At 52.9% G+C, this 27197-nt stretch overlaps 1 protein-coding gene across 2 annotated transcripts; it reads left to right on the top strand.

Moving 5' to 3' along the window:
* Positions 1-468: 468 nt before the first annotated feature.
* On the top strand, positions 469-26065 carry LOC102564908 (mucosa-associated lymphoid tissue lymphoma translocation protein 1). Of its 2 annotated transcripts, XM_019491250.2 has the most exons (17): positions 469-2657; positions 6308-6543; positions 8336-8502; positions 8991-9121; positions 9588-9741; positions 10909-11099; positions 11402-11498; positions 12583-12630; positions 13261-13299; positions 14019-14222; positions 20450-20627; positions 21124-21198; positions 22388-22515; positions 22622-22771; positions 23206-23363; positions 24547-24681; positions 25168-26065. In XM_019491250.2, the coding sequence occupies exons 2-17, from the start codon at positions 6407-6409 to the stop codon at positions 25531-25533; spliced, it is 2358 nt and encodes a 785-aa protein (XP_019346795.1). In that variant the 5' UTR covers positions 469-2657; positions 6308-6406; the 3' UTR covers positions 25534-26065. The 2 variants fall into 2 exon arrangements, with proteins under 2 accessions (XP_019346795.1, XP_059575507.1); XM_059719524.1 differs by lacking the exon at positions 469-2657 and having other exon boundaries at positions 2667-6543.
* Positions 26066-27197: the final 1132 nt, after the last annotated feature.

A 27197-nucleotide genomic window follows, 5' to 3' on the forward strand; every position in this document is an offset into this window, starting at 1 on the left:
CACACCCTGGCAGGATGCGGGGTACGGTGGGTCAGGAGTGAGAAGCAGCAGCAGGGCTAGGCAGGCTGTGGTTTGGGAATAAGGAGCAGACGCGCACAGAGACACAGACAGCACCCAGCTGGTAGGTGGAGGGAAAGGAGTGGAGAGGGGGGCAGATCAAGGCCCCCACGGTGAGGGAGGGAGTGGGGCGCTGGGTAGGTTATCCAGAGGTACAGGGGAGGGCGCTGGGCCCCTCTGCAGCAGCATACACCCACAGGGGCGGCATGGGGGCATGTGCCCCCTGTAGGGCAGAGGTGGGCTGCCCGCTCTGCGTTCTGCTGCCTTGCCCCAGGAGCTCAGCCGCACAATGCCATTCCTGCTTGCCAGGCGGGCAAGGGATGTGGGGCGTGCTGGCCATGTGGCATACGCCCTGCCCGCCCAGCAGCAGGAGGCGCACAGGTCACGCGGCTGAGCTCCCAGGGCAAGGCAGCAGGGTGCAGAGCCCGCAGCAGGCAGCCCGCCTCTGCCTCCCCCTCCTCCCCCAGCCCTGGGGCCCCATTCATTCCTGCTCCTGCTCCACTCCCCACCTCACTGCAAGGGCTTTGATCTGTGTCCTCCCCTCTCCCCTCCCCTCTCCCTCCACTTACCAGCTGGGAAAATGCAGAGATCTGAGGGTGGGATTGGGAGATCACGAGTTGGAGTTATTTTGACTTTGAAGTCCCGAGTCTTGCAATGGTTTTGTGACAGTTGACATTACTGTAGGAGTGTTTTTGTACATGGCACTTCCTCTTTCTGCTTTGACTAGGGACTGAGAGAGGCCCTGAGAGCTGTCCTAGTCCTTCTCCAGGCTTGGAGGCTCACTCATACATGGGGCAGGAGTATACATTTATTTCACAGTGTGATGGGCTAGAGCAGTGGTTCTCAACCTTGTTACATTTGAGGTCCATGTGGCAAATGCCATCTCTTAGGGCTACAGAAAAGAGTAGAGCAGCCTGCTACTGCAAAGAACTTGGAAAGACCAGAACAGGTCAGGTTGTTTTTGACACTGGATTCCTGTTTGAATCTCTTGGGTTTATCTTGTGAATTGTGTAGGAGCTTGCACAACTAACAGTGCTAGTATTGTGCGGCACCCTTAAAAGGATCTTAATGCTGCAACACAGTGGCTGAGAATTGCAGGGGTAGAGGCTTTCTTCTGCTCCCTCTATCCCTCACCTCGATCCCAATGAAAGCTCAGGTTTTGCTGCACAGATTCCAAGAAGAGCCGTGCTTTGCTGATCATTGTTCTGGCTGTCACCCTGCCTCTTTAGTAATTCTCTGACACCTATTTCATTTTTTAAACTGCAAGAAAGAGTGGGAGCTGGGGTTCACATTTGTAAGCATTACAGGCAGAGTCCATACCCCTGGAGACATCCAAGGGCTCACCATGCTCTGAGACTGCCAGGGCTGCACTGCCAACTTGGTAAGGGCCTGATGGAGGCCCCTTTGCTTCCCATAATATTCTGGTGCTTGTAAAACTCCCTTGAGGGCTGAGCAGTGACTAGTGACGGGGAGGAAGGCATTTGCCTGGCAGGGCCCTACTGTAGCCCCACCTGAATGAACCCTTTGGGATTTACACATGCAACCCATCTCTGCCTCTGTCCATGCTCTCACTTCCTCTTCTCTCTCCAGCTCTGACTCAGGAGCCCTGCAATATTGGGTTGGCTTCTCTGGCTCTGTTACTGGGGAGAGAAATGTGCTTGCTTGTCCTGTTCACAGTTTAAAAAAGAGCAGGGCACGCAGCAAGGAGCCATCTGCCAGGTGTCCTGGGGTCTAGGTAAGGCCTAGCACCTGTTTGGCTGTCCCCAGAATCTCCACGGCACTTGACCAACACCTGTCAGCTCAGTCGCACAGGACAGCTCTGTTTGAGTTGTATCTCTTGCCCTCTCAAGACCTTTTTCAATGAGAAATTGTCCTTGCATTGCTCTGATTTCAGGGGCGTAGGCCTGGTTCTCTTTCAAGAGAGACAAGAGGGTTGATGCTGAAGGTGCAGAAGAGTAGAGCTTGAGCAGGGTTTACCCGCTGCTCGTGGCATCCGAGGTCACTTGGCCCCTGCGTGAGTTGGAGGGTTTCAGAGCAGGGTCAGAGCCAAACTTGCTTTCCCTGCCCAGCATTGCTGGACTTCGTAGAGAAGCACCCATGAGAGCTGGGCCAGGGGGTCTGAGCGAGTCCTGCCCCCAGCAGTCACTGCGAGCCAGGAGTTGCTCCACTCCCTTCTAGCCCAGGCTCAGGGTGGGGAGGGGGGTTGCAGCCCTGAGCTTGGCGTGTCAGCTCAGAGGTTCATACCTTAGCTGCTTCCACGTGAGGGCTCTGATGCAGCTGTGGGGCTGGGGCCAGACTCACCCGTGTGCCACACAGAGGTGTTTGTGTTGCACTGTCTGACCCCAGCCGTGCTGCAGCAGCCGCAGCACAGGAAGCTGCTCAGGAAAGGAGAAGTGCTGCGTTCCACAGCGCTGGGGAGGCTTTTGTTTTTAACCCTCATTTCCTCTGTGGGGATCAGCACTCGCTGAGCTGCGATCCACAGTCTGATGCCAGGTAGGGGTCTCTGAGCGGCACCATGAGCACCACCCGCTCCAGGCTCTGATTAGGCAGGGACAGAAGGGCCCAGTGTCCCCACTGCCAGGCTTCGGCTGCCTCCTGAGGTGAGTCTGCTCTGCAGATGCTGGCTTGGCTGGTCCCTGGGAGGTCCTGCTCCAGCATCCCATTGACCATGTCTTTGCCTACCCTCCTCTTCCTTCCCCTGCTCTGTTGTTCTTTGTCATCCTTATGCACGCCCTTTGTCCCTCCATTCACATCCTCTCCCTGCAGCTCCCCTCTGTCAACCCAAACAGCCTGTGCCTGCGAGGGTTTAGCCCGTCCTGCTGCTGAGTCCCCCCCCGAGTCCCTTTGGCATCAGCGTGCTCCTGGTATTGCCAGCCATGCTGAATGGTGGAGAAAGTGCAGGCTTGTGGCTAAGGCTCTGGGTGGGAAGGTGGGACCTGTGTTCTGTTCCCAACCCTGCTGCAGAGTTGTGCTGTTACCCCAGACGGCTTGCTTTTGTGCCCTGGCTGCCTCCCACGCTTACTGTGCTCCTGACCAAGGGGATGAGAAATGAAAAGATGGCTCATCAGCCCCCACCAGCTCTGAGGCAGAGCAGTTCCCTTTGGGGGCTCCAGTAACATGAGTGGAAGAAAAGAGGGGGCTCCAGGGATGAGGGAGGTTAGGTAACCACCCTGATAAGGCTCCAGCCCCCTTCCAATGACCATCCTGGGAATGGCCAGGCTCTTGGCACTCCTGTGACAGTCAGCCCCATCCCTTGGGAACTGCCTGGTTCTCTGTGTCCCTGCGGTACAGAGCCCAGCCTCTGCAGGGCAGTGATGAATACAGTGTGCCTGCAAAATGGCTCTGTACGGGACATCCGGGGGCCAGCATTGCTGCCATGGCAGCCTAGACACTGGCCCATTTCTGTGGCAGCAAGATACATGACATCCCTGCAACAAGTCCTCTGGCATGCAGGCCTGGTGTTCCCATGTTCAACCGGAGGCAAAGCAGTCCATGGTCTGGGCACAGGCCTGGAGAGTGGGTTCTAATCCTGACTCCAACACTAGCTCCCTTGTGGCCAGTCCCTTGCCTATTTTCCAGGCTGTAGGAGGCTCTCCCACGTTCACTGCAGTCCCTGTTTCCCTTCTGTCATGGGTGCCATGCAGAGCTCCAGGGCTGGCATTCACTGCTGAGCTAACTGGAGCATTACCCCTAACCAGGATCGTGTCCATACACAAGCTCTTAACTTGAATGTAGCTGCCTGGCCTGGAGGCACAGGTGAAAGACCCAGTTAGCTCAGCCTCTGAGCTCCTGAGACGAGACCTCTTAGCTACTGCATGGGGAACTGAACCAGGGAAGCTCCAAAGCTAAGTACACGAGCTGCTGCACTTTAAGCAACTCAGCTGCAGCAGACAGGGTGCCCGAAACACTCCTCATATGCTGGCAGGACCGCTAGAGAAACAGCCTAGCTCCATTCAAGTGCTGCTAATCCCCCAGATCCTTTTAATTCCTTTCCTCCCTCAACCTCTCCCTATCCTCCCAGCTGTTCAAAAGGACAGACAACTTCTCTCACAGCTCAGCTTGCTGCCCACAAAGGACCAGGACAGCTAGTGCTATGTGTGAGTGAGGGTGGCACCAGCTTGAGAAGATACAGCTGCTTCCGTGTGGCTGAGAAGCACAGATAATTCAAGATAACTGTACTGTAAAGACAGACTCCAAGACCGTGCCCCAGTCACACACCTGGCTCTCACTGGACTGAGCAGGAGTCAAGGATGACCTGTGCCAGACTGCTCTTGCCCAGAGAGAACCAGGCACCCACCTGCTCCTGCTGGCTTGGCCCAGAGCATCATGCAATCTGCTCTGTGTTGCTTTGCTCACTGGGCACGGTCAAACTGGCCTCAAAGCCTTAGCTGGGCTGCAGGGCTCTCCTGCTACAGGCTTGACGGTAACATCAGCTCTGCACTGGTACCTCCCCCAGCTGCCCTCCATGCATGGAGACTCCCCTGGGTGGGGGAACCCAGAGCAAGGCAAGGCCTTCAGACAGATGCTTTCTCCTAGAGCTGAACTCTGCAGTCTGAGCACAGCCCTGTGCACCCTTCTGTGCCAAACCCCCACCTTCAGCCTTATTCCCAGGGGAACACTCCTGCCTAATTCCAGGAGCATTTTGTGGACTTGGTAATAGCAGCGTGACCCTGCGACCTGTATCCAGTCACAAAGGTATTCCAACCACCACCTCAGGACATGGTCATGTTGGCTACAAATGTCCAACTCGGGATCCTTAAAATTCTGGTTTATTAGGCGGATTGAAGCACTGTAATGAAGTTAAATCATAAACCTTGGGGCTGGTCCCCACACACACATGCACACACACAGTAGCAAGCTACAAGAGTCAGGTATACCTATCCTACAAGCGCTGGAGTCTGCTGTCAATGGCCAGTAGAGGCTTCTTTCAGCGTGGTGGTATCCTCCAGAAGGGGGTTGCCGGCTGGTCCTTCTGGCTGGACAGGTCTGGTCGAGTTGGAGATCAAGAGGGCGCCACTGAGGGTCACTTTTCACTGCTTTTTATCTGTCCTTGGCAGACTTTGGTGACTCCCCAGTTTTCAGGTTTCCCCAATCCAGGGGTCGTTGACCCTCATGGGACTTCCCCCCTTGGTGGCTACTGGATGGCATCTGTCAGCCCCAGAGGTCGTCCGCATGTACGTGCAGGTTTGGGAGTCCATTGATGAATTTTGAATAGGGCTCTGGGAGCGGTCGATCTAGAGATATTAAGCCCAAAAGTTGGTCCCCAGCATTGATTAACTCAGGCCAGGGCTTCTAGCCCTTGATCAGTGTCGTTTAGAGAATTCCCGGTTGTTACATTGTCTTCTATTGAGTTCTTCTGTTGGTTGATCTGCAGTTTCCTTAGGTGTTAACTTCTGTCTGCTACCGTGTTACACATTCAGTCACTGATTCACTCGCTCTTTCAGGGGCCAGCCTGATACAGGGAAGTGGCAGTTTGACTCCTGCCCTTGTTAACATTGTTACTAAACACATTTATAGCTGAAAGGTGAGGAGTATAAAATATAAGCTACAAATGCCATAGCACACAAATAGATAAAAATACCAACATACACAGGGAGATATAAAATGCATACATACAAATTTTAAAACACAATTCCTTATCTTAAAGTGAAAGAAAGAGGACGGAAGAAAAGGTAGAAGAGGAAAAACATATCCAAGGAGGGGAGAGCAACTGCAGGCAAGAGGAAAAGGGGGCTTTCTGCTACAGCCACAGGGATTGTGGAGAAGCAATGGCCTGCTTCATGCACATGAACCTAGAGAGTGCTGGCTTTTCCACTTCCCTCCTGTCTAAAGAGCAGAGGCACCTATCCCAAGGCCCTGGGCCTTGCATCAAAAGGGCTTGAAATTCCAGAATTTCAGTTTATTTCATTGCCTCCTGCTTGATCCTTTGGAGTGGGAGGTTGTGCTTCAGAAGAAGCTGTGGGATAGGCCCCCAAGCCCCCACTGCTGTTTTGTTGGCATCTCCTGCTTGTTGCAACTTTGGTTAACTCCCCCTGCTGCTATGCCCAGATGCTCCTATGGTTCCCAGGTGCTGCACCTGGAAACATGTGGGAGTCAGACCACTGAGTCACGGGCAGGAGCTATTCCCCGGAGATATCTGGCAATCTGAGCTCAGGCAGGAATTTATCCAGAAGCCTTTGCCCCATTGGTCAAACTCTACCCACCGGCTTGCCCCCCTAATACAGATGCTCTCTGTGTTTTCAATGCCCAGGCAGATGGTGGTTTGTGAACTGTGCCACAGAGCGCAGTGGGGAGCCAACACAGCCTGTTGCTCAGGGCTTGAAAGAGAAAGAAGGGACGTGGAGGGCCAATGGCTGATTGGAGTGTGCCACTCAGCACGCTGGGGGAAGCCGCCCTGGCCAGGCTCTCCGAGCTCCTGGACAGCTCCACCCGGGGCTGGCGAAAGCTGGCTGAAGTCGCTGGTGCCGAGAAACGCTTCAAATTCAGGTAGATGCAGAGCTGGGGACATTATGGGCGTCAGGCAGTGGACCGCTGTGGGCAACACCCCAGTGCTGCTACCAGCAGGTGGCTTGCACTGGGTGTGCACGAGCATATCTGTGTGTGTGTGTGATGTGGGTGCAGGGGGTAGATCCAGAAGGGGTGAAGTGGCACGGTTGTACCCCGCTTTTAGACCACACTGCTGAAGCAGAAGCGGGGGCATTTTTAAGTCTGTGAAGCAGGTAAGATTCCTCCCCCTCCTTTCCCCTCTGCTCAGCCACCCATCCTGTCCCCTCCCCTCCCATCCTACCCCTTTCTACCTGCTACTGTCGCTGTCCCTGGGTGAGTCCTACTCCCCGTGCAGCCCAGCTGGAGCCATCAGGATCAGCTCTGGAGCTCTCCTCCTTCTCCCAACCATCCCCACCAGAGAAAGCGGGGACAGTGGCAGTGGTGGGCAGAGGATGTGCAGCTGAGCACAGAGGGGAAGGAAAGCAGTGCCAAGAGTGGTGGGGGGAAGGACTCTTACCTGATTTGGAGTCTTAACAAAAGTCTCCAGCTGATGCTCCCTGATTATAGTCTTCCCACCCTGGTGGGGGTGAAAGGGGAGGCTGGGACCTTCTGTGCAGGAGGGGGCACCTGTGTGCACGTATGTGTGAGGCCTGTGTACAGTGTGCATCTGTGCATAATGGCCCCATGTGAGCTCTGTGGGTGGGGGAGGGCATGTCCTTGTGCATGTATGCTGGTGTCTCCTATCTCTGGGGGTCCCTGAGCATGTGGATGCATGCTGTGCTTTTGTGTATTCATACTGCTTCTCTGGGTGTGGGCAGGGGTGCTTGTGCACGTGGCTCCTGTGTATGTGGAGCAGGGGGAGATGTCCCAGTGCACAGGGCACCTGTCCAGGTGTATGGTTCCCAGCTCTCTGGTGTAAGGCTGTGGGATGCTGGCCAGCCCTGCCTGGAGTGATTCACATGTCCCTCAAACATACCACGTGATGCTCTGGGGCTCTTCCTGTCACTGTGCATGGGAGGCCTGCATTCCTGCGCTCAAGGTGAAGCTGACTGCACTCTGCTCCCATGGACCCTTTGCCCTGCCTTGGGCAGAGTCATTGCTGCTGTTGCCAGCTACTTGCTGTGCCAGACATCCGTGAGGTTTTGTGGGAAGATCTCTGCCCCATTATAGTCGAACCCTCCCTTCATTGTGAGCTCTGTGTTGATCCCATCTCCTCTGCATGTTGCTCCCTGAAAACAGAGGGCTGGTGGGTTGTTGAGATGGTGCCTGGCACTTTGCACAGTCACAGCAAAGCATCCCTCCAGGAAAGAAGGACCCTGTAGACAGCAGACCACACTACCAAGTCCAGATCTAAGTTGCCCCTTGTCTAGATCCTGGATTTTGATTTGGGCCCTATCTCTACCTCAATCTTGTGGAAAACCCATTCGGTGCCCTCCTCCAGCCCCCAGGGGTTGAGCTTTGAAGACCAACTTCAGAGGCGGAGAAATTCGGTGAATGGTTTTGATAGAGGAAGAAGGAAGGGGGCTGGCTGTTAGGGCTGACAGTGTAGCCAGAACATAACTTGAAGCCCTTCTCCCTTATAGCCCACATGGCAGGATAGTGTTGCTGACCCTGAGACAGGGCAGTTCACAAAGCAGGACAGAGCTAGAGCCAGGATTAGACCCCAGGTCTCCGGGCTCTCAGGCCATGTTCTCTTCAGTGCCCAGACAGAGGAGTCGGGGCAGATAGAGGAGCAGGATCTACCCCAGGGCCAAGAGGTTAATAGTGCTTCTGTGTTTGTGTTGTTTCTCAGTGAGGAGGAGCTGGAGGTATGTTCCCTGAAGGTCCTGGAGGCCCGTGGGAGCCCCAGCCAGCACCTCCTGCAGCTGCTGTCTGAGCGAGACTGCACCCTTAAGTACCTGCTCTGCTGCTTAGAAAAGACGGGACACACCGAGGCCTTCCAGTTTGTCAGCAGTGTTGGTATGGCCTGTGGGAGGGCGCTGGGGAAGGAAAGCCACGACTCCTGGGTTTTATTCCCAGCTCTAGGGTGAGAGTGAGGTGTAGAGATTGGAACTGGGAAGAGGTTGGCTTGGATCTGTACTGTAGGATGAGCGTGGGGCTCAGCGGCTGGTCCAGGAAAGCGGGTGGTAGGGTTCCTGGGTTGCAACGCCAACTGGGTTGGGAGAGTGTGGTTGTTTGGGCAGGAGAGAGGAAGACTGACACTCTGGATTGCAGGGAGGGTGGTGCAATGGCTTAAGCAGGGTGACTGTGATCTGGGGCTTTATCTAGCCCATGCTGCAGGATGGGAGCGGGATGGAGTAGTTGGAACAAAAGACTGGGAATCCACAAAGGGACAGCAGGAAGGAGAGGGCAGTGGGAGCGTTCGGGGCAAGGAGTGACTCACACATGCAGTGGGGCGAGAAGGGATGGTCCAGGAAGCTCAGGGTTTTATCCATTCTCTCTTGAAGTCCAAGAATTCATCCGGATCACGGTGCAGCCAGAATCCCAGGTGGTTACAGAAGGGACTCGCGTGTCCTTGTCCTGCCAGGCAAGTGGGCCACCTGGACTCAGCTACCAGTGGTTCTGTGGGAAGCACGAGGTGAGATCCCAGAGCAGGAGGAGGCTGAGGGCAGAGGGCAGCACAGCCCCGTGGAAGGGCAGTATGGCTGGGAGCTGGACTTGAATCCTGGTTTTGCCTCTGACTCCTGGCAAAGCACCAGGCAAGTCAAATGTTGGGGCACAACCTGAGACCTGAAGGGGCTGAGCATCCCCAGCTCCCTCCAAAGCCAAAGGTGGTGCCTGGCAGCACTCAAAGCATCTGACATGCTTATTATGCCATGAAGCTTTGCAGCACAGCCCCTTCCAGCCACGTTCCAGCTTTCCACACAGACAGGGTGTGTTTGGGGCAGGACTGCTGAGCCATGGCTGAGGGGCCTGCGCTACCTGTTGGATGTGGGCACTGGTAGCTGGCTGGAGGCGGTTGTTCTGGAGTGTGCATGGTTTAATCATCCCTTCTCTCTTTGCTCTCCTTAGACGTGGAACAATGTATTTTATGTCTTTTTTAGGTACCTGGTGCCACCTTTCCTGAGCTGGTGATAGACCCAGCTACCTTGCAGACCCTGCCTGCCTGGTACATCTGCCGAGTGAACTGCGGGACCAACTTTTCCTTCTCCAAATGGGCCCGGGTCCAGGTCAAGAGAAGAAGCAGCCCAGCCTCAGGTGGTCCCAACTATATTTGCAGCAGCAGGGGAAGCAGCAGAGCCCTCCAACCCCCCACCCGCATTGTGCTGAGCGGGGGAAGGGAGGCCTGATTTTAGATGTGTTGATTTTTCAAAACCTTTCCGCAACCTGGAGGTGGACAGTCTCCTGGGCTCTTGCTCCTGCAGGATCCTGGCTGAAGGCCTGTGCCTGTGGCAGGTCTGCATGATCAGTGGGTCCATCTGTGCCCTGGACTGCAGTCCTGCCAGATGCCAAATTTCCATCAACCTGTGAACCTGACCCCTAGCTCTGCCCATGACCCCAGCCCATGCATAACCCACCTGACAGCCTGGGCGGATCAGTATGTTCCTGGGATCATTCTCAAACTGATGAGACAGCAGGGATTAGTTCAGAGGGTATAGCCAGGGCTCCAGAGACTTAGGGTCTACTTTCAGTTCTGCACTAGCTTGCTAGATGAGCCTTGAGCATGTTTATGCCCTCCCCCCTCCCACCCCAGTGCCTCAGTTTCCCCATCTGTAAAATGGGGGTTGAGATACTGACTCCAGCAATACCATATTATCTCCCAGGAGCAGCTTTGTGGTGTCCATGCCAGAAGCAAAGCACCATTCCAGCTCATGTCAGCCGGAAATGGGTTGGTTTGGTTCTCAGTTATTTGCCCGTTTTTAATACTAGGCCAGGTTCAAACCCAAGTGCTATTGCAGAAAGAACATCGGAGCATCTCATTCACCTGTCACAACTTTTTTCTTAGTTTTTCCAATTGAACCTATTTGCTGAATTCTTCCTGAGGAGCCTCTGTGATCCCCAAACAGAGTTTGGTCTGAATTTCCTATTCACTCCTCTGCTTTTGTTCTCCTTTGTGAAGTGTTTGGAGGCTTCCATGAAAACCTCTAGGGACAATTGCTGTTTAGACTGAAAGGGCTTTGACAGACTACTCTTGAGTATAGGCTTGATGAGCTGTGGACAGCCTGGAACTGGGAGAGCTGGCATGATACACTGCCAGCTTGGTACACAGGGCCTGCTAGTCTCCACTGGCTGCATCTCTGGACTAAAGGGGAAGATGACCACCTGCTGCCTTAGAGGGTACCCAGACCACCCTTGCCCCAGGGCCTGGTCCAGCAGGCCAGTGTAGTTATGCACTTACCCAGATGACGTGCTCTTTGTTCTCAGCATCCTCTCCAGCAAGCGGCTATTGCCTAACCATGGCGGGCTTGCAGATCGTCCAGCAGCCCCAGCCCTGCACCCTGGACGAAGGGAAAACCCTCCAGTTGCAGTGTATGGCCATTGGGAACCCCCCACCCCAGTACCAGTGGTTCCGAAATGGGATTGTGATCGAGGGGGCGCGGGACCCCTGCTTCCAGGTACTTGCTTTGGGAAGGAGAGGTCATGGTGCTGTTTGTGTAGGGGACTGATAACAGGCTGCAGGGACTGTCTCATGGGGCATCAGGATCCTGAGCCCTGCGGTGGATTGCAGTGTAAGAAGCCAAGCCAGCAGCCATCCTGCCTTAGCTCTGCTGGCTCAGTCTTGAGAAGTCCCAGTCCCTGCATTTAGTCCCTGAGCTTTCAGCTTGCCAGGACTCCTTGGGCTCTTTCACAACAAGCACCTGAGCCGAGGTGCTTGGGAGTCTTCTGCACGGACCTTTCCTCCTCTTCCCCTCTGCAGGTGAAGCTGGTGACAACTGCAGAGAGAGGCTGCTACTCCTGCAAAGTGTTCAACCTCTTCCATGAGTTGTGGAGCAAGGATGTGGATGTGGAGATTGGTGAGGACTTGTGGCTGGGGGAGGGGGGGTTGTGCGTGACCTCCACTACAGGCCAGCAGCAGGCTCTGAACCAAAGCCCAGGCCTCTATCACTCATGCTAAAAGAGTGTCTCCCATTGCTGGCAGCAATAGTAGGCTGTTTCCTTCTGCTGGTCAATTGGAGTATGGCAGACTAATTCTAGAAGCCTGTTCTGTACACCCCTGCTGCACCCTTGTCTTCAGGGCTCCAGCTGCTTGTGCCTCTCCATTCAACCAGCTTTGCTCTTTCCTCTTTGGGATGTGGCCCGCATAGCAAGACACCAGAAATCCCTGCAGCCAAGTTTTGAAGCTGCCTGGCAGGCCACGGTGGGACAAGCTAGTCTCATGGGACAGACCCACAGTGCCTCTTGGGCAGATGCTGGTCTCACAGTGGCAAGCAGGAGAATCTGCACAGAGCAGGGCTCTGAACTAACACAGAGCGAGGGGCTCAGGAGCAGACTGTTAGGGACTCATGCCAGGGGTCTTGCCTGCTTCAAGCAGCCTGGCTACATCCCAGCCAGCCCACGGTTGTGTTCCAGAAAGGTGAGATCCTCTTTTCCAACCTGTTCTTTTCCCCTGGTTCGTATTAAAACATCCCCTCCATTCCCCCAGCTTGGCCTGGCTGTCTCACTAAGCACTGCTGGGCACCCAGGATGCTTCCCCGTGCCCACACTGTGGGCCTCATGCTTCAAGCAGAGCCCCTTCCCAGAGGGAGCATTCAGAAAATCCTCATGGTTTGACTGTGGTAATGCCTTGGGACCCCAGACTGGGACCAGGGCTCCTCAAGCCTGGGCACCGCAGTGCCCCAGAGCACAGGCTGCTCCAGAGAGCTCGCAATCTAATGATCCTTCATCACAGTGCAGGGCCAGGCGTGTAGGGGCAGGGGGCAGACGGCAGGCAGGACCTGTCCTGTTCATCCTTTCCTCCCTTCACCAGTGCTGAGAGGATGAGTGTGCCAGGAGAGGGCTGTGGCATGACTTAGCTCAAGTCTCTGCAGTCCAAAGCTCCTCCCCAGATACCCTGCTGGTCTACCCAGTCTGACTGTTCCCTCCCTTCTCTTTCCACAGGACCACGGTTGTTCACCTCTGGGACAGGCTGGCAGGAGGGAGAGGCTGGTATGTAAGGACTCCAAAGTACAAGCCTGAACACAGATTGGGCCATTCCCCCTTACTGCAGGGTCCGGCTGGGTTCCCATGACAGACCTGGCGACAGCTGCTGCTATGCTTTGGTCTCAAAGCACCTGAGATGTTGTGTTCGTGTGTATGCCACCTTGGCAGGAGTTTGCAAGAAAGACAAGGAGCTGAACTAGTAGTGCATGTGTCCACACACTGGTACACCTTGCCCGTCCTCTCCATACAGGCAATCTGATGGTGGAGAGGCCTAGCTCAGACCAGGATCTCCTCCTCAAGTTGCCTTCTGCACTTATCCATGGATATGGCCCTCGAAGGCAGTAGTAGAACAGGCTGCTTCTGAGCCTCTGATGGGCCAGGCCTTAGGGGATCCTGGAACCAGCCTTGCTGGCCTGGGTAACTCCAGTAGCAACCTACCTGGATACTATTGTGGTGGGCAGCTTTGGCAGTAGGGCTCTGCCTGCCCTGGTTTCTTAGGGGTTTCTTGGCTGGGAGTGGGGTCTCTGCAGATCCCTTCCCAAGGTCAGGTGTGCTGGTGCAGTCAAGCTGTGGTGCCCCCATGGTTGTATTATCATTGGAGCTCAGCCCACTAACCATGTTTCTCATGCTTTCCAGGGACTGTCCCAGAGCAGAGTGGCCACAGCCAGCTGTATGGTAAGCAGTTCCATGCAAAACCTTACATGAGACCTCTACCTAGGCATGGCTCAAGAAACACAGCTTTAAGCCCTTTCCCCTGCCTCCTACATCCAGCCTCTGGCAGACATGCTCGATGCCCTGCCAGCCACTGCCTCACCAGGGCTGTGTTCGGAAAGACACTAGGTCTGGTCATGCATCCTCATATGGGCTCTTCCCCTTCCTCCCACCTACAGTGTCCCGAGCTGCTGAGCACAGAGCTGGGGTGAATGTGAGAGAGGGAGAAGCAGGATCTAGCCCTGACCTGAAGTGTGTTTCTCAGGCTCTGCCCTGCCCCAGCTTACTACAACTTGCAGCCTGCCCTCTTGCCCCTGATGGGCTGACACTACATGTAGCCTGGGCTAGGCGTTGTGTGTCACTGACTACAGGAGGCAGTGAGGACCACGTGCTGGCTGCTCAGGCAGAGGGTGACCTTTTGGGAGACGCTCTTTGTTCTTCTTGGCTAGATGCAGGACTCTGCCTTGACCTGGGATAAGGGGCAAGGCTCAAAGCTAACCTCTGGTTCCTGTAAGGCCTTATGTCCTTGGCCATGGCTGTTGCAGGGGCCCCATCCACTGCTGGGTGGGTGGCTGCTAAGGGAAGAAGGTCAGATAGCAGGGATGGGAGAGGGTGAATGTTCACCCCAAGGGCTCAGCTAGGTCCCCTGCTCCTTCCCACAATCATGTTCTGCTTTCTGGCAGCCACAGACAAAGTGGCCCTGCTGATAGGGAACATGACCTACCTGTATCACAAGCACTTGAAAGCCCCCATGGTGGACGTGCATGAGCTGACCAACCTGCTCCGCCAGCTGAACTTCAAGGTAGTCTCCCTGTTGGACCTCAGCAAGGCCGAGATGCAGATGGCTGTCAACGAATTCCTCCTCCTCCTGGACAAAGGCGTATATGGTACAAGGGGAGCACCCATTTCCCCTGGGACTGGGAGGGTTAACCCCTGGTTTGCCATAACACCAGAGGTGCTTTATGTAAATATACAGGGAGGTGGGGACATCTAGGATGATTGCAGGGTGGTCTGTGCTGGCCAAGGCTGTCTCCTCCTGTCTCCCAACAGGATGAGCAAGCTGTAGCATGGCTTGGGGATGGGGGAGGGCAGGGGAGGAGGCATGCGTAATATTTGAACACACTGATGTATCAGTGAGCAATCATGTTATATTTGAATATTTGATTTCTAACTATTGCCAGCACGCGCTTCTTGGAAGGAAGTGAGGCCTTCTCAGTACAAGCATGGGTTTGCTGGTACTGACAGCTATTCTGGCAAACCACCTAGTGGAGATGTTACTTATGCTGGCAAGAGCTCTTGGCTGCTGCATCCTAGATCTACTCACCAAATAGGATCAGCTGCTCAAAGGGACATTTCTAACACTATAACACTATCTTCACTAAGGCCTGTGCTCATGATGCAGAAAGGAGATCTGACCTGGTTGCACAGACCAAACTTCTAAGTGCAGGTCAGGACTTTGGTCTATCTAGCAATGGCAAAATGATGAGAAGAGAGAAGTAGTTACCACATTAGTCTGCGGTCAGGCAGTAGACAGGGTAGATATTCACCTTATAAACTAACTCAAAAATAAACATAGAACACAAGTTTTTCAACCTTGATCTCACTTCATCAGATGCTGTGGTGAGCACCACCTGTGTCTGAGCACCAAGGCCTGATCTTCACTGGGCAGAGGAGATCATTAGGGGCATGAGAACAATAGTCCTGCAAGATGGTGCAGTTGTGCTGATACTAGCCCTAGGGCAGATGCCTTAGGTCTCTTTCTTGGTCCAGCTTTTTCCATCAGTGTCTAGCACTTCTTCCATCAAGTCTAAGAGATGGCACTGCAATGGTCCAACAAAGCCAAATAAGCATCATATCCAGTCCATTTGCCCTTCTGAGAGTCTTTTGGCTGTCTTGACAGTTCATTCTGCCTTCCTTTGTACCTTGGGGAAGAAGTCTTGTGCTTGAATTCCCATTTTGTGCCAAATCTTTTGAATTCCTCTGCTGTATAGGGTGGCCCACTGTCTGAACACATGGTACTGGGTGTGCCTTATCTGGCAAAGTGTACCTTCAGCTACTGGACTACTGTTCTCATCTGAGTGCCCTCTAGACAGTCCACCTCCCAAATGCTTGGGTAGGAACCTACTGTGACAATTATTCTGTCACTGAACACAAACAAATCTACCCCAACCTTTTCCCAAAGTCATGTTGGGATCTCATGACCCTGCCGCACCTCCTTCTGTTACCTGTCTCCATGCTCTTTGCAGAGCTCACAGTGCTCTATGTATGTCCTCACCTGGGAATGCATACCTGGCTAGTTGGGTTGTTGCTTGTAGCCGTGTTGGTCTAAGGACATAGGCAAACTCTCCCTATGCCTGAAGAAGAGTGTTTGTGCCTGAAAGCTTGAAAGAACAGTTTTTCCAACTATTTAGTTCACGGGTGGGCAATTATTTTGGGCAGAGGGCCGCTTACTGAGTTTTGGCAAGCCATCGAGGGCTGTATGACAGGCAGCCCAGGGCAGATTAATATTAATTATCTAAATTTTTTAGAAGCCCCATGGGCCAGATAGAATGACCTGGCAGGCTGCATCCAGCCCCTGGGCCGCATTTTGCTCACCCCTGATTTAGTTGGTCTAATACAAGATACCACATCTACCCAAAGAACCTTGTCTACCTAATTAGTAGACATTCCCGAGCTTGCTGCAGGCATGCTTCTATTCCCAGGTGTGAAGCATGGACTCTTTTCATAACATCCTGTCTCAAACTGGCAGGGATTACAGCTCTGTCTCCTTTAAATAAGATTCCATCTTGTGCCCATAGCTCATCCCTAACCTGCCAGTAAGGAATGAATTCCTGGGGTACTTGTTCCTTGAGATCTTGCCGTTCCTAGGGTATGATTCTTATCACAATCTGTAGCCATCCATCCCATTCTGCACTCTCACATGTTGTGTGGAGACTTCCTTTGGAGATACAGAGGTATTGTAGCACATTGATTCAGTCTCCTGTTCCTCAGAGCCACGTGTGGCATACTCTGGAAGGTAGGTATCTGCCACGGGCAGTGGCTTCCCTGGACAGTACCTAATGCTCACATCATATCCCTGAAGTCTCAGTAGCATGGGTTGCAGTTGCTTTGGTGCACTCAGGAGTGGCTTCATAATGACTTCCAGCGGCTTGTGATCCAGCCATCTTCTGTCCAAAGAGCACAGCAGGAGCTCCTTTTCTATCTGAAAAGATACAACCTCCTCCTGTATCTGTCAGGGCCCGGCTGGCAAATGCCATGAGTTGCTGGTTCTGCATTAATACTGCTCTTAGGCCTTTTTCGGAGGCATCACACTGCAGTTGCTGTTGCTCTGTGGGTTGTAGCACTTCAAGACTGGTGCCTCACTTAGGACTTTTTTTAATTTTAAATGCCTGCTAATGTTTCGTGGTACCAGCTATCTCAAAGAGTTGCAAGCCTCTGACAGGTGAGCACAGAATCTGGAAAGATAGTTAGCTATACCTATACATTTCTGGATTCCCTTCACATCTTGTAGTCTGGGCATTTTCTTACTGGCTTTCAATTTATCAGGGTCAGGCCGGAGTTCTGCTGAGGTCAGAAAGTATCTAATACAGGTGTCCAATGTAGGGGATCTCCATGTTCCTCAGCTTCAGTTTTCTGAGTTCAACTTAATATCCTGCTCTTCAGACCTGTTTAGGAGCCATCACAGCTTAGCACCATGGTCCTGGACTCACTGTTTCTATCTCCCACACCAGGATGTCATCTACTACAATCCTGATCCCTGGAACACCTCTGAAGCAGAACTGATGCCTGTAGGCATTTGTACCCAGTGGCATCTGCTAAAGAGCACTGCAATGTTGTCAGGTGGCTTGAAGGCTCATCTAGCTTGATATGCTAGGATGCATTTTTCACAGCAGAGCCTGTGAATATTTCTGCCCCCAATATTTCAAGCAGGATGTCCTCAAGAGTGAAAAATTGATGACTTCTTTCCAATACCCTGTTAAGAGGTTTTGCATCTATATAGATCCTCAGTCCATCAGATGGTCTTATTATGACCTGGCTGCTGACCCAGTTGGTGCTAATAATTTCCATTGGTTTAATCATACCTCTTCTTGTTAGGCTTATTAAGCTGTTTGAGCGGCTCCACCAGAGTTAGCGGTACTCTGTTGCAGCAGTTGTACAGGCTGTACGTGTGGGTTTATTTCTAACTTGAGCTTACCCCTTGTGCTCGTTTTCCTCAAATACATCTTCCTCAAAACCATCCTGGAAGAGCACAAACCAACTGCAGATGCTTCCTCAGCCTGACAAAGGGTATTTGTACCTGAAAGCTTGCAAAGAAGAATTTTTACAACTATTTGAGTTGGTCTAATAAAAGGTATCAGATTTACCCAAAGAACCTTGCCTGCCAAATACATCTTTGAAGTCTTAAAATACCTGAGAAGGACCATGCTGGGTTTTCTCCCTCCTTGTGTGGATGATAGTGTGGTGCTCCACTGAGATCAGGTCCACGGCTTGCACTGTTTGGCTGTCTAACAGCAAAACAGTGATGGATCTCTTCAGTGTCGACCACTATGAATGCCAGGTGATATTGTTTTCTGCTTCATGGATGTTGTATTGAAAGTCTGAATATACCCACTGGTTGTATTGTTGTTTCATTGTATACCATCCGTATTTCCTCTCATTTCTCCATTCTGATACAACTGCTGAGCAGTTTGCCAGCATCTGACTGGCTGCTGCTCCACTAAAATAGCTGCAAATATGGCAGATGGCTGTGTAGTAGCTTTCTTCTGTAGGGCATGTATATTCAGAGTAGTTGGATCTGCTAAAGTCACTCATCTGCCTTATAAAAAATCTCAGTCTCCTTTCCTGCTGAGTGTATTGTTGCTTTATTTCTCCCAGGACTGTGGAGACACTGAGACACAAAAAGGCTGTTTCCCACAGCTCAGGCATCTTTGCTCATAATCTGGGTGTTGCACTTTCTGTCTTTCATGCTGCTTTCCACAGTACCAATACTGGAGCCTAGCACTGCATCTCAGTTGGCCTATCTTTGTTGCATCTCTTGGGTTCCCTTAAATTGACCTCATATCTTGCGTCTGCACCAGTTATTGTTTTGCTTCTTTTTTTAGATATTTCACCTGCTCTTGATATTTCAAGGCATTTCTCCAGAGTCAGATCTGCCTCTCTTAGCAATCTCTGCCTTAGCTTTGGATCAGATGTCCCACAACTAATTCTGTCTCCAATAAGGGAAACTGTTATGTTCCCAAAATGACACGTGGACGCCAGTGTTCTCAGTTCTGTACTATAATTATCTATTCTTTCTTCTAGATCCTGATTCTGGGTAAAAAAGCAGTACGTTTCCAGTTTCACTTTTTCTCATCAAAAGCCTTCCTCAGCTGCTTTAATGCATTGGGCCCTTCCAGGAAAAATGGTGCACTCACTTTTCTGCCCTTTATCCCAATGATGCAATATTTCCATGCTACAGCTAGGTATTTTGACTGAAAAACCAAATGCACAGGGGGTCTGAGCCCCTCCGTGCTGCCTGCTCTCTTTGCTGCATAAGTGATGCTTTGAATTATACACACTTTGCTCTCTTTGCTGTTGTTCTCAGGTACTGACACCATGTTTCATGCACAGAGCCCTGTGCAATAATCAAGGGACTCCATTCGGACTCTAGCAACTGAATCTTTATTAAAAACATTGTTTGCAGCCACAGTAGGTGCTCACATCTGTCTGCACGGTCCCCAAGCAATAGTGTCACTCTCCAAACTATCCCTCCTATTACTCCTGTTCCAACCTGCAGGTTCCTTGCAAGTTCTTCCAATGAGGAGTGTGTGTGTGTGTTGTGAAGTAACAGGGTAATAAAAATAATAGGAACTGCATATTTCTTAGGGAATGGATGAACACAGAGATGATATAAATTACACTGGGATTAGGAACAGACAGACCTGCAGCTACTCAGAGTTCATGCAATAAGCAGCTAAAACTGCTCTTCACCAGTAAAGGGTGAGGAAACAGGTGATAGCTTGTTTGCCCTAAGCAAACAGCTACCTCCACATGGTTGTGGAGAGACAAACCTAAACCAGGATAATTTACATCAGTAGAGTTTTATCACAACCCTTTTGGGGGTAATTCCACACTAACTTGAGCAAAGCTGCCATGGTTTAGGGCAGGGGTGGGCAAAATGCAACCTGCGGGCCAGATGTGGCCCACCAGGCCATTCTATCCGGCCCGTGGGGTCCCTAAAAAATTTAGAAAATTAATATTTTTCTGCCCCTGGCTACCTGTCATGTGGCCCTCGATGGCTTGCCAAAACTCAGTTAGCGGCCCTCTGCCCAAAATAATTGCCCGCCCCTGGTTTAGGGGCTAGTGTTGTCTGTCCACTACATTTTATACTAGTGAAATACTATTACACAGGTATAATCATATCTATCCAAGCCCTTAGTTTGGCCAGTGCAGTGGTCATAGCTCCTCTTCCTGTTACTGGGGTGCCTACAGGAAACTGCCACAGTGTGGGAACTTGAGGATGGGCAAGGAGGTGGCTTTCAGACTGTGACAGGGAGCTTTTCTCCCAGGTAACATGAGGGTACAGGAAAGTATCTGAGAGAGGAGCAGAAAATGGGAGCCTGGAGGTTGCACATGTGCTGAACAAAGGGAGGGGATGGCCTTGGGAAGACAGGCTGGATCAGTAGGTCTGGGCTAAATGGTAACAAAGGGCCAAGTCTGCACTGGGGCACTAAAAGAGAAGGAGCCAGTGGGGTGGCATAGTCAGGGCACGGATCCAGGAAGAAGATCCTAGCAGCAGAAGGGCTGCGACAAGTCCTGCGTGTGCTTCTCATTTTGCAACATGTGCAACCAAAGGGTCTCAGTGCATGCAGGAGGGGAGGGAGCGGCAGCCCCAAGTGACCAGCGCGGGTGAACAGTGTGCACGAGGGCTCAGGTCAGACAGGAGCAAGGCTGAGAATGAGGAAAAGAGAATTTGAGCTGGATTTCTGACTTTACATACTGGGCACAGCAGGCTGCCAGAGTTCCCTGCAGGCGGCCGGATGGACACAGGGACAGCAGGGAGGAGAGTCAGAGATTAAGACAGCAGCTGGGAGAGCTCTTCCTGATGTGATGTGATGTGCTCCCCCTTCTCCAGGCTTGCTCTACTACGCCGGCCATGGCTACGAGAACTTTGGGAACAGCTTCATGGTGCCTATTGATGCGCCGGGATCCTACACATCGGAGCACTGCCTGTGCGTGCAGAGCGTGCTGCAGAGCATGCAGCAGCGGCAAACTGGCCTCAACATCTTCCTGCTGGACATGTGCCGCAAGAGGTGAGCGGGCACCGGAGCCAGCGAGCAGGCAGTGGCAGGGGGTCTCTGCCCTTGGGAGGAGGTGGGGGCAGGCTGATGCTCTCACATGGCAAGGACGTACTGCTGTACACATGTGGATGCAGGGAGATGTGCACAGGGAGGTGTATCCTTACATGGACGCTGCAGAGTGAGGAATGGGTCCTTCCGGTTTGGGTCGCAACCCCTTTTCACCCGGCCCAGAGGACCCAGGACAGCGCTGGTTTGGGTGTAACAAATGCCAGGGAATCTACAGGCTGGAGTGAGAGGTGTTAGAGGGACATTTGATGGTGACACCAGTCAGCTTCCAAACAAACCCCCCTTCCTCCCCACATTGCTCAGGCAGCTGGCAGCAGCCGCAAAGCCAATGCTCTTGATAAAGATCCAGGGGCACCAGTTCAAATGGAGGCCCCTTATTATGGCAACGGGCGCTGCACTGGGAACTGCGGGGACGTTTCATGCTGCTTCCATTTCCCCCCAGGAACCTGAATGACGACATCATCCCGCAGGTGGGAGCGCTGCAGGTCACAGCCAACATAGTGTTTGGCTATGCCACGTACGTATTGGCTGGTGCCTCCTGCTGCCTGCGGGGACACTCACTGCCCCGGCTCGCTCTTCAGTGTCCTGCAGTTGCAGAGTAGGATGGGCATGTATAGAGCCAGGGGGTTGATCAGGGCTTGGTGCGGTGCCTGTTACTGGGGCCTGAGGTCCCCACCTTTTGGAGGTGGCAGAGGAGGGGAGCTGGGGCCTGGCCAGATGAGCTGGCATTCTGGAGGCTACATGGACATCCCATGCAGAGGTGGACAGAGGCCCCAAAGCCCTGCCTCCCAGTCCTGGGCTCCATCCAAGCAACTGCTGTCAGCCCTCAGAATTTCTCCGGCCCGTCCTGCAACCCTGTCCCCAAGCTGGAAACACTCTCAAGGCTCACAGGGCCCGTACGATCTGTGGACCACTCACCTTAGGTTTGCAGACCACCGGTGGCCACAGAACACAGTTTGAAAAGTGCTGCTCTATTCTGTGTGTCCCCTCCAGCTGCTGGAGCTATTTATATTGGTTCAGCTTTCTTATCCCAAGCCAAAGCCCCTTCCACCCTCCCTTGAACCAGCAAGATGCCACGGGGCTGCCACCTGCTTCTCTCCCAGGGGCAGCACAGCTGAGAACAGGCTGCTCGAAGGTCTCTGTGCCGTCAGCCCTGCGGAGGCCTCACGGGAGGGACCTGTACAACGAGAAGGCCAAAGCAGAAGAAGAGTAGAAAGAATTCCACCCCAAACAGGCCTAGGGGAGAAAAGAAAGCCTGGGGCTGGGCTTCTGCAAGAAGCCCAAGGGTGCTGGGCACCTAGTCCCATTGGAAGACAAGGGGGTTAGGCTCTAAACTCCCTTTGAAAACTTCAGGCTTAAAACACAGCAGGACCCAACCCAAATTCTCAGCTGATCTCAGCTATTTGGCTGTCGTGGAAGGACCAAGCCAGACCCAAACCTGAACAACCAGGGGTTCTGGGCTTGGGTCTCTCCCCAGTATGAGACGGCTCCAGGCTGCTTTCTGCCATTGGGAGCCTGATCCTTCCTCCTGCAGCAGAAGCTTTCCCAGGTCTCGCTAAGGTTGAGAAAGGAGAAAAGTCCCAGCGTTATCTTTGCTGCAAACCTCTAAAGGAAAGGGCCAAGGAAGGCAGCAGTCAGGAGTCGAGAAGGTTCAACCCACTGATGGAGTCCCAGTGGCTTTAGCTTCCTTGGGTGCCCTCTCCTAGATGTGCTGATGCAGAGGCCTATGAGCTCAGCCAGGGAGAGCTCTCCAATGGGATCTTTGTCAGCTTCCTGAAGAGGTGGCTGCTGGAGGATGAGAAGATCACAGTGCTGCTAGACAAGGTGGCTGAAGGTGAGTTCATCTGGATGGCCAACGCAGCACAGCTCACGGTTCCCCACAGATCCTGGACTCCCTGCCGTGCCAGAGGCGTTTCCCCAACCTTGCTTGTGTCTTGCAGACATGGGAACCTTAGAGATCACCAGGGGCAGGCAGGCGCTGGAGCTACGGAGCAACTTGTGTGAGAGACGAGCCCTCACTGATCCAATTAAGCCATCTGAGGGCCCGGAGGAAGTCTCTGTTAGGAACTTGCAATGGGTCAAGGCTCATGGTGAGTGTCTGGGCTTCTCTGAAGTGGGAGGGGGCAGAAGCAGACACTGAGAGGCCTGTCCTTGAGCCAGAGCACCTAGGCAAGGCCCTTAGAGAGGAGTGGGAGGTTGGCTTGCTTGGGGTCATGCTAGACACTAGTAGGAGAGTCCCCAAGGACTGGTATGAGTCAGAAGAGGCCTCCACAGCTAGGTTTCCTGCTCTGCCCAGCTCTGTTAAGAGTGGGTGCTACTAGGACGGCAAATGGGTGCAGCAAAGCAGAGTCTTGCACCTACAAGACTCTGCTGCTTTGGAAATGTGGCCCCAGCCCACGCACTGCAGGAGCATCCCCAGGAACCAGCTTAGTAGGACCGCGCCATGAAAGCCTGTGAGTAGTTCTTAGTCCAGTAGGTGGCAGATGTGACCCCCTCTTTGAGCATCGCTCCCTTTTGTTCCCAGTCCTCCCAGAAAGCCGATACCTCCAGTTTGACTGCGGGGTCAGAGTCCAGCTGGGCTTTGCCGCCGAGTTCTCCAACATCTTGATCATCTACACGCACATAGTGGTGACACCAAAGGAGATCACGAGGTGTGAGGCAAAGCTTACGGACATCCCGGAGGTGAGAGACCCTGGTTAGCCCAGAGAGCTGGCTCTGGGTAAGCGTAGGGTTGGCTTTCAGCTCTCTGGGAGCAATAGGGGCCCTTGAGCTCTGTGCAAGCACTGGCCCAAGGCTAGGCCTGTTCCCACTGAGGCACGTTTCCTGTTGGTACAGATGGGTAGAGTAGACCCAAGCAGCAAAACCTGCATTCCTTTGTTAGGGAAACTTTAGCTCAGGGCTTCTCAATCTTTTTAGACCTAAGGCTCCCCCTTGTTAGACTCAAGGGCCCCCCAGGAAAATACCAGCTCTTAACTTTCACTCATTTTTTGTCTATGGAAACATAATAGAGCGATTCTTCCGTCCTACCACACAGGGAGTCAGAGTGGTTTGGACACTTTTTGAAATCTCTGGGTTTATCTTATCAGTTGTGCAGGTGTTTGCACACCTAACCGTGCTAATACTGTGCAGCACCCTCAAAAGGATTTCACGGCATCCCGAGTTGCTGCAACACCCTGGTTGGGAATCACTGCTCTGGCTGGTCACAGCTGTTGTCTCACTCAGCCCCTCTCTGGAGTGGACTGGTGAGATCCCACCAGTCTGGAGAGTGGGGGGAGGATTCGAGCAAAGACATTTCCCCTTCCATTAGCCCCAGTGCTGGAACCAGCCGGTCCTGGCAGAGCAGGTACAACTCCCAGCTACTGCCTTGGCAGCATGGGATGGTTCTGCACCGTGCCACCTGCCCAGGCTCCTCTTCTGCTATGGACCAGTTTGTACATCTCCGCCAGGGCTCTCTCCCCTACACTTCCTGTCTTCAAACAATACTCAGCAAACCCCTCTTCCTCCTCCTCTGTTTGGAGGAAGCAGAAGCCTTGTGTTTTTGGCTTGGGGTTTGTTTTCTTTCATCCACCTGCTTCCACAAAAGAGGTTAATCATCTCCCCCAGCTATGCCAAATGATATTGGTTAAACTCAGCCAGGTTCAGCCTATCCTCCACTATGGGAGAGTGTGACATCAAAGGCTCTAATAGCAGGAGACAAAGAGGCAGGTCCCAGTTATGAATCACCCCCCATGATTTTGGGAGGTTTGATTCCTGAACCCTGGGTGGGCAGAGCTGCAGTGCAGACTCCCTCAGGCTTGGCTATGCTGGGCTGTGCCCTGGAGGTAGCCTTCCCCACCCCAACCACTGACCATGCTGTCTGTGATAGGAGCTGGATGTGGATTTGAAGTTCACCAACAAGGAGAGCCCGGAGGAGATGGGGAGCACTCTCTCCCAGGCCTCAAGCACCCACTTCCCAGACTGCTGCCTCTACAGCCGGCTCTGTGGCCTGCAGAAGCTGAAAGTAAGTGTTGTCGTGGTGCTGAGGGCATGGGGTCCAGTCATAATTGCATGTAACCCCTCATGCGAGGTGGAAGAGATCCAGCTCATTCTGCCATCACTGCAAGGCCAAAAGACAGCAAGAACTGAAGTTGGGACAATGCGAACCCCGGTGTCTCGGCTGCCTCCTGGGCATCAGGGTTTTGATCCAGGGGTCAGAAGCACCATGTCAGGATGTGCTCATCCCTTCTCACCTAGTCACTACAGATTCAACATGTCTAGGCTGTGCTATGGTCCAGGAACACCCCAGGTCTGTGGCCATCCTGTGCCTTCTCCATAGGACTCTCTGGGATGGTGTTAATACTGCATGGCTGGAGGCAGACGCTCCAGGCAGCATTGCTGGGGAGAGTGGTTTTGGGAGGACAGTAGGCAACGTGCCTCTGGCGATGAAAGCTGTTGCACTTCTTATCATGTTCCTGGACACTAACCACTGCTCTTGGTGCTCTTGCAGAAGGAACTGACCTTCACCATTTGCCTGCAGTACCAATACCAAGGAATTGATGACTTTATTGAGGAGAGCCAGTCAGTAAATATTGGGAAGCCGCTGATTGCAAAGCTCAACCTCTGTGTCAGTGATGGGCCAGGGGGCTTTGCAAGTGCCCACTCTCCACTGGTTGGCATGGATGAGTGTGCAGATGTCTTTACTGGCTCTTTCCAAAGCACTGGGGAGACCTCACAGTCGCCGGCTGCTTCTGATGCCTGCAGGAGTCTCCCTTCTGGCTCCCATGTTGGCAGCTGGTGTGGCGATGATACCCAGTGGGTGAACACCCCCGAGGAGAACCTGAGTCCTGAGTTCCCAGCCTCTAATTCCGTGTAGACCTTGCCATTTGGCCGAAGCGTCACCTCAGCCTCTCGTCTAAGCGAGGACAGAGCTACACGCTGGATCCTTCTCCTGAACATCAGAACAGAGCCAGGCCCTGGGCCTCTTCATAGAAAATGAGGATTGGAAGGGACCTCAGGAGGACATCGAGTTCAACCCCCTGCTGAAAGTAGGACCATCTCCAACTAGATCATCCGAGCCATAATTTTATCTATCTGGGTCTTAAAAACCCCTTGCTCAGGCAGATCTGCCATTGGCACAACCATGGAGCCACCCGAAAAAGGAGCCTCTGGATTTGTTAGTCTGAGGACTGGAAAGCCTGGCAGTGACCATGTAGGTTGACCTCCTACCTGGCACAGGCCAGAGAACTGCACCCTGCCTCATGCCCAGGACTTTCTGGTGGCCCATGCAGGGTGTTAAGGAGAGAAAGCTGTGTCTGTAACACTTTTCCCCATACAGGCTCCTCTGTATGGAGGTCACAAGGAGCTGCATGTAGTTCATAGAGAAAATAAAGGTACAACCTGCTATAAAATAACCCTGGGCCTTCTGCGTGGGAATGACAGGGGCCTGCATGGCTTAGGGCAATGTTTCCCAACCAGTGTGCCGTCAGAAATGAACAGGCGTGCCGCAGAATTTTGCCCTGGCAATGAGCTACCATAGGTATAAGGATGGCGAATGCCTTAACAGGTGTGCTGCAGAAAATTTTTATTAATGTAAGTGTGCCTTGGCTGGAAAAAGTTGGGAAACACTGGCTGAGTGGACTGGAACCAGGGCCCAGAGCGCTTCCCCTCTAAGTGTCTAGCTTGAGGTCCCCCTGCTGTGGGTATCAGGGCTGTGCGGTGAGGGCTGGCCAAAAAATAGAAATGGGGGTTGGTATCACCAAAAAATTTCATACTGGGGGTTTTAGTCAATTTTAACCCTTTTTTGATTCGGTTAAGGCTGTTCCTTTAAAACAAATGACTGAAAACCTTCCATTGCAGAAATGCTGAAATGAAGCTTTGGGACTTTTCCCCATCTCTCTTTAAAAACTGGTCCCAGATCTATACCAGGCCAGGGCTGGCTTTGCCCCCAAACTGCATTTTTCATCCAACGAGTTATGTGCCCTAAGACTTTCAGCAGCTCTGGAGGGCAGTGACCATACTACCACCCCTGTCAGGGCTGCTTGCCTGCTGGGCAGTCATCCTCTTGGCTGGCAGGCCCAGGTCCAGGACTCCCCATTAAGGAAGACTTCTCCCTGCCAGGTCAGGGTAATGTTGCCTCTCTGGTACTTGTCTGAGCCACCCAGGGGATGCTAAAACACTGCTCCATCTCCCCACCTGATACAACAACACATTGGTGCTACGCTGCACCAGTGTCGTGCTCTCTAACCGTGATACTCCCAGGACCAGAGAAAAAGGAAGTCTCCAAGGGGAATGAGCCCTTTAATCAGCTCTTTGGGCCCAGTGTATCCTGGGATGCCCTGAAAGCCACAGTGGGGTCCGTGTCAGAGCTGTTGCTGCAGCTAAGGAACATAAATCTACTTCCAGACACTCAGGGACTTAGGCAAGAGCATTAAGGAGGCTGCAGTGTCCTTGGCAGCTGGGCAGGAGGAAACCAAGCTGTTACAGTCATGCAAATATGAGCATACCCCAAATCGGCAGGAAGATTACAGGGACAAAGCA

Source organism: Alligator mississippiensis, chromosome 16 (genome assembly GCF_030867095.1).
Source record: "Alligator mississippiensis isolate rAllMis1 chromosome 16, rAllMis1, whole genome shotgun sequence".
In the NCBI taxonomy this organism is placed as follows: Eukaryota; Metazoa; Chordata; order Crocodylia; family Alligatoridae; genus Alligator; species Alligator mississippiensis.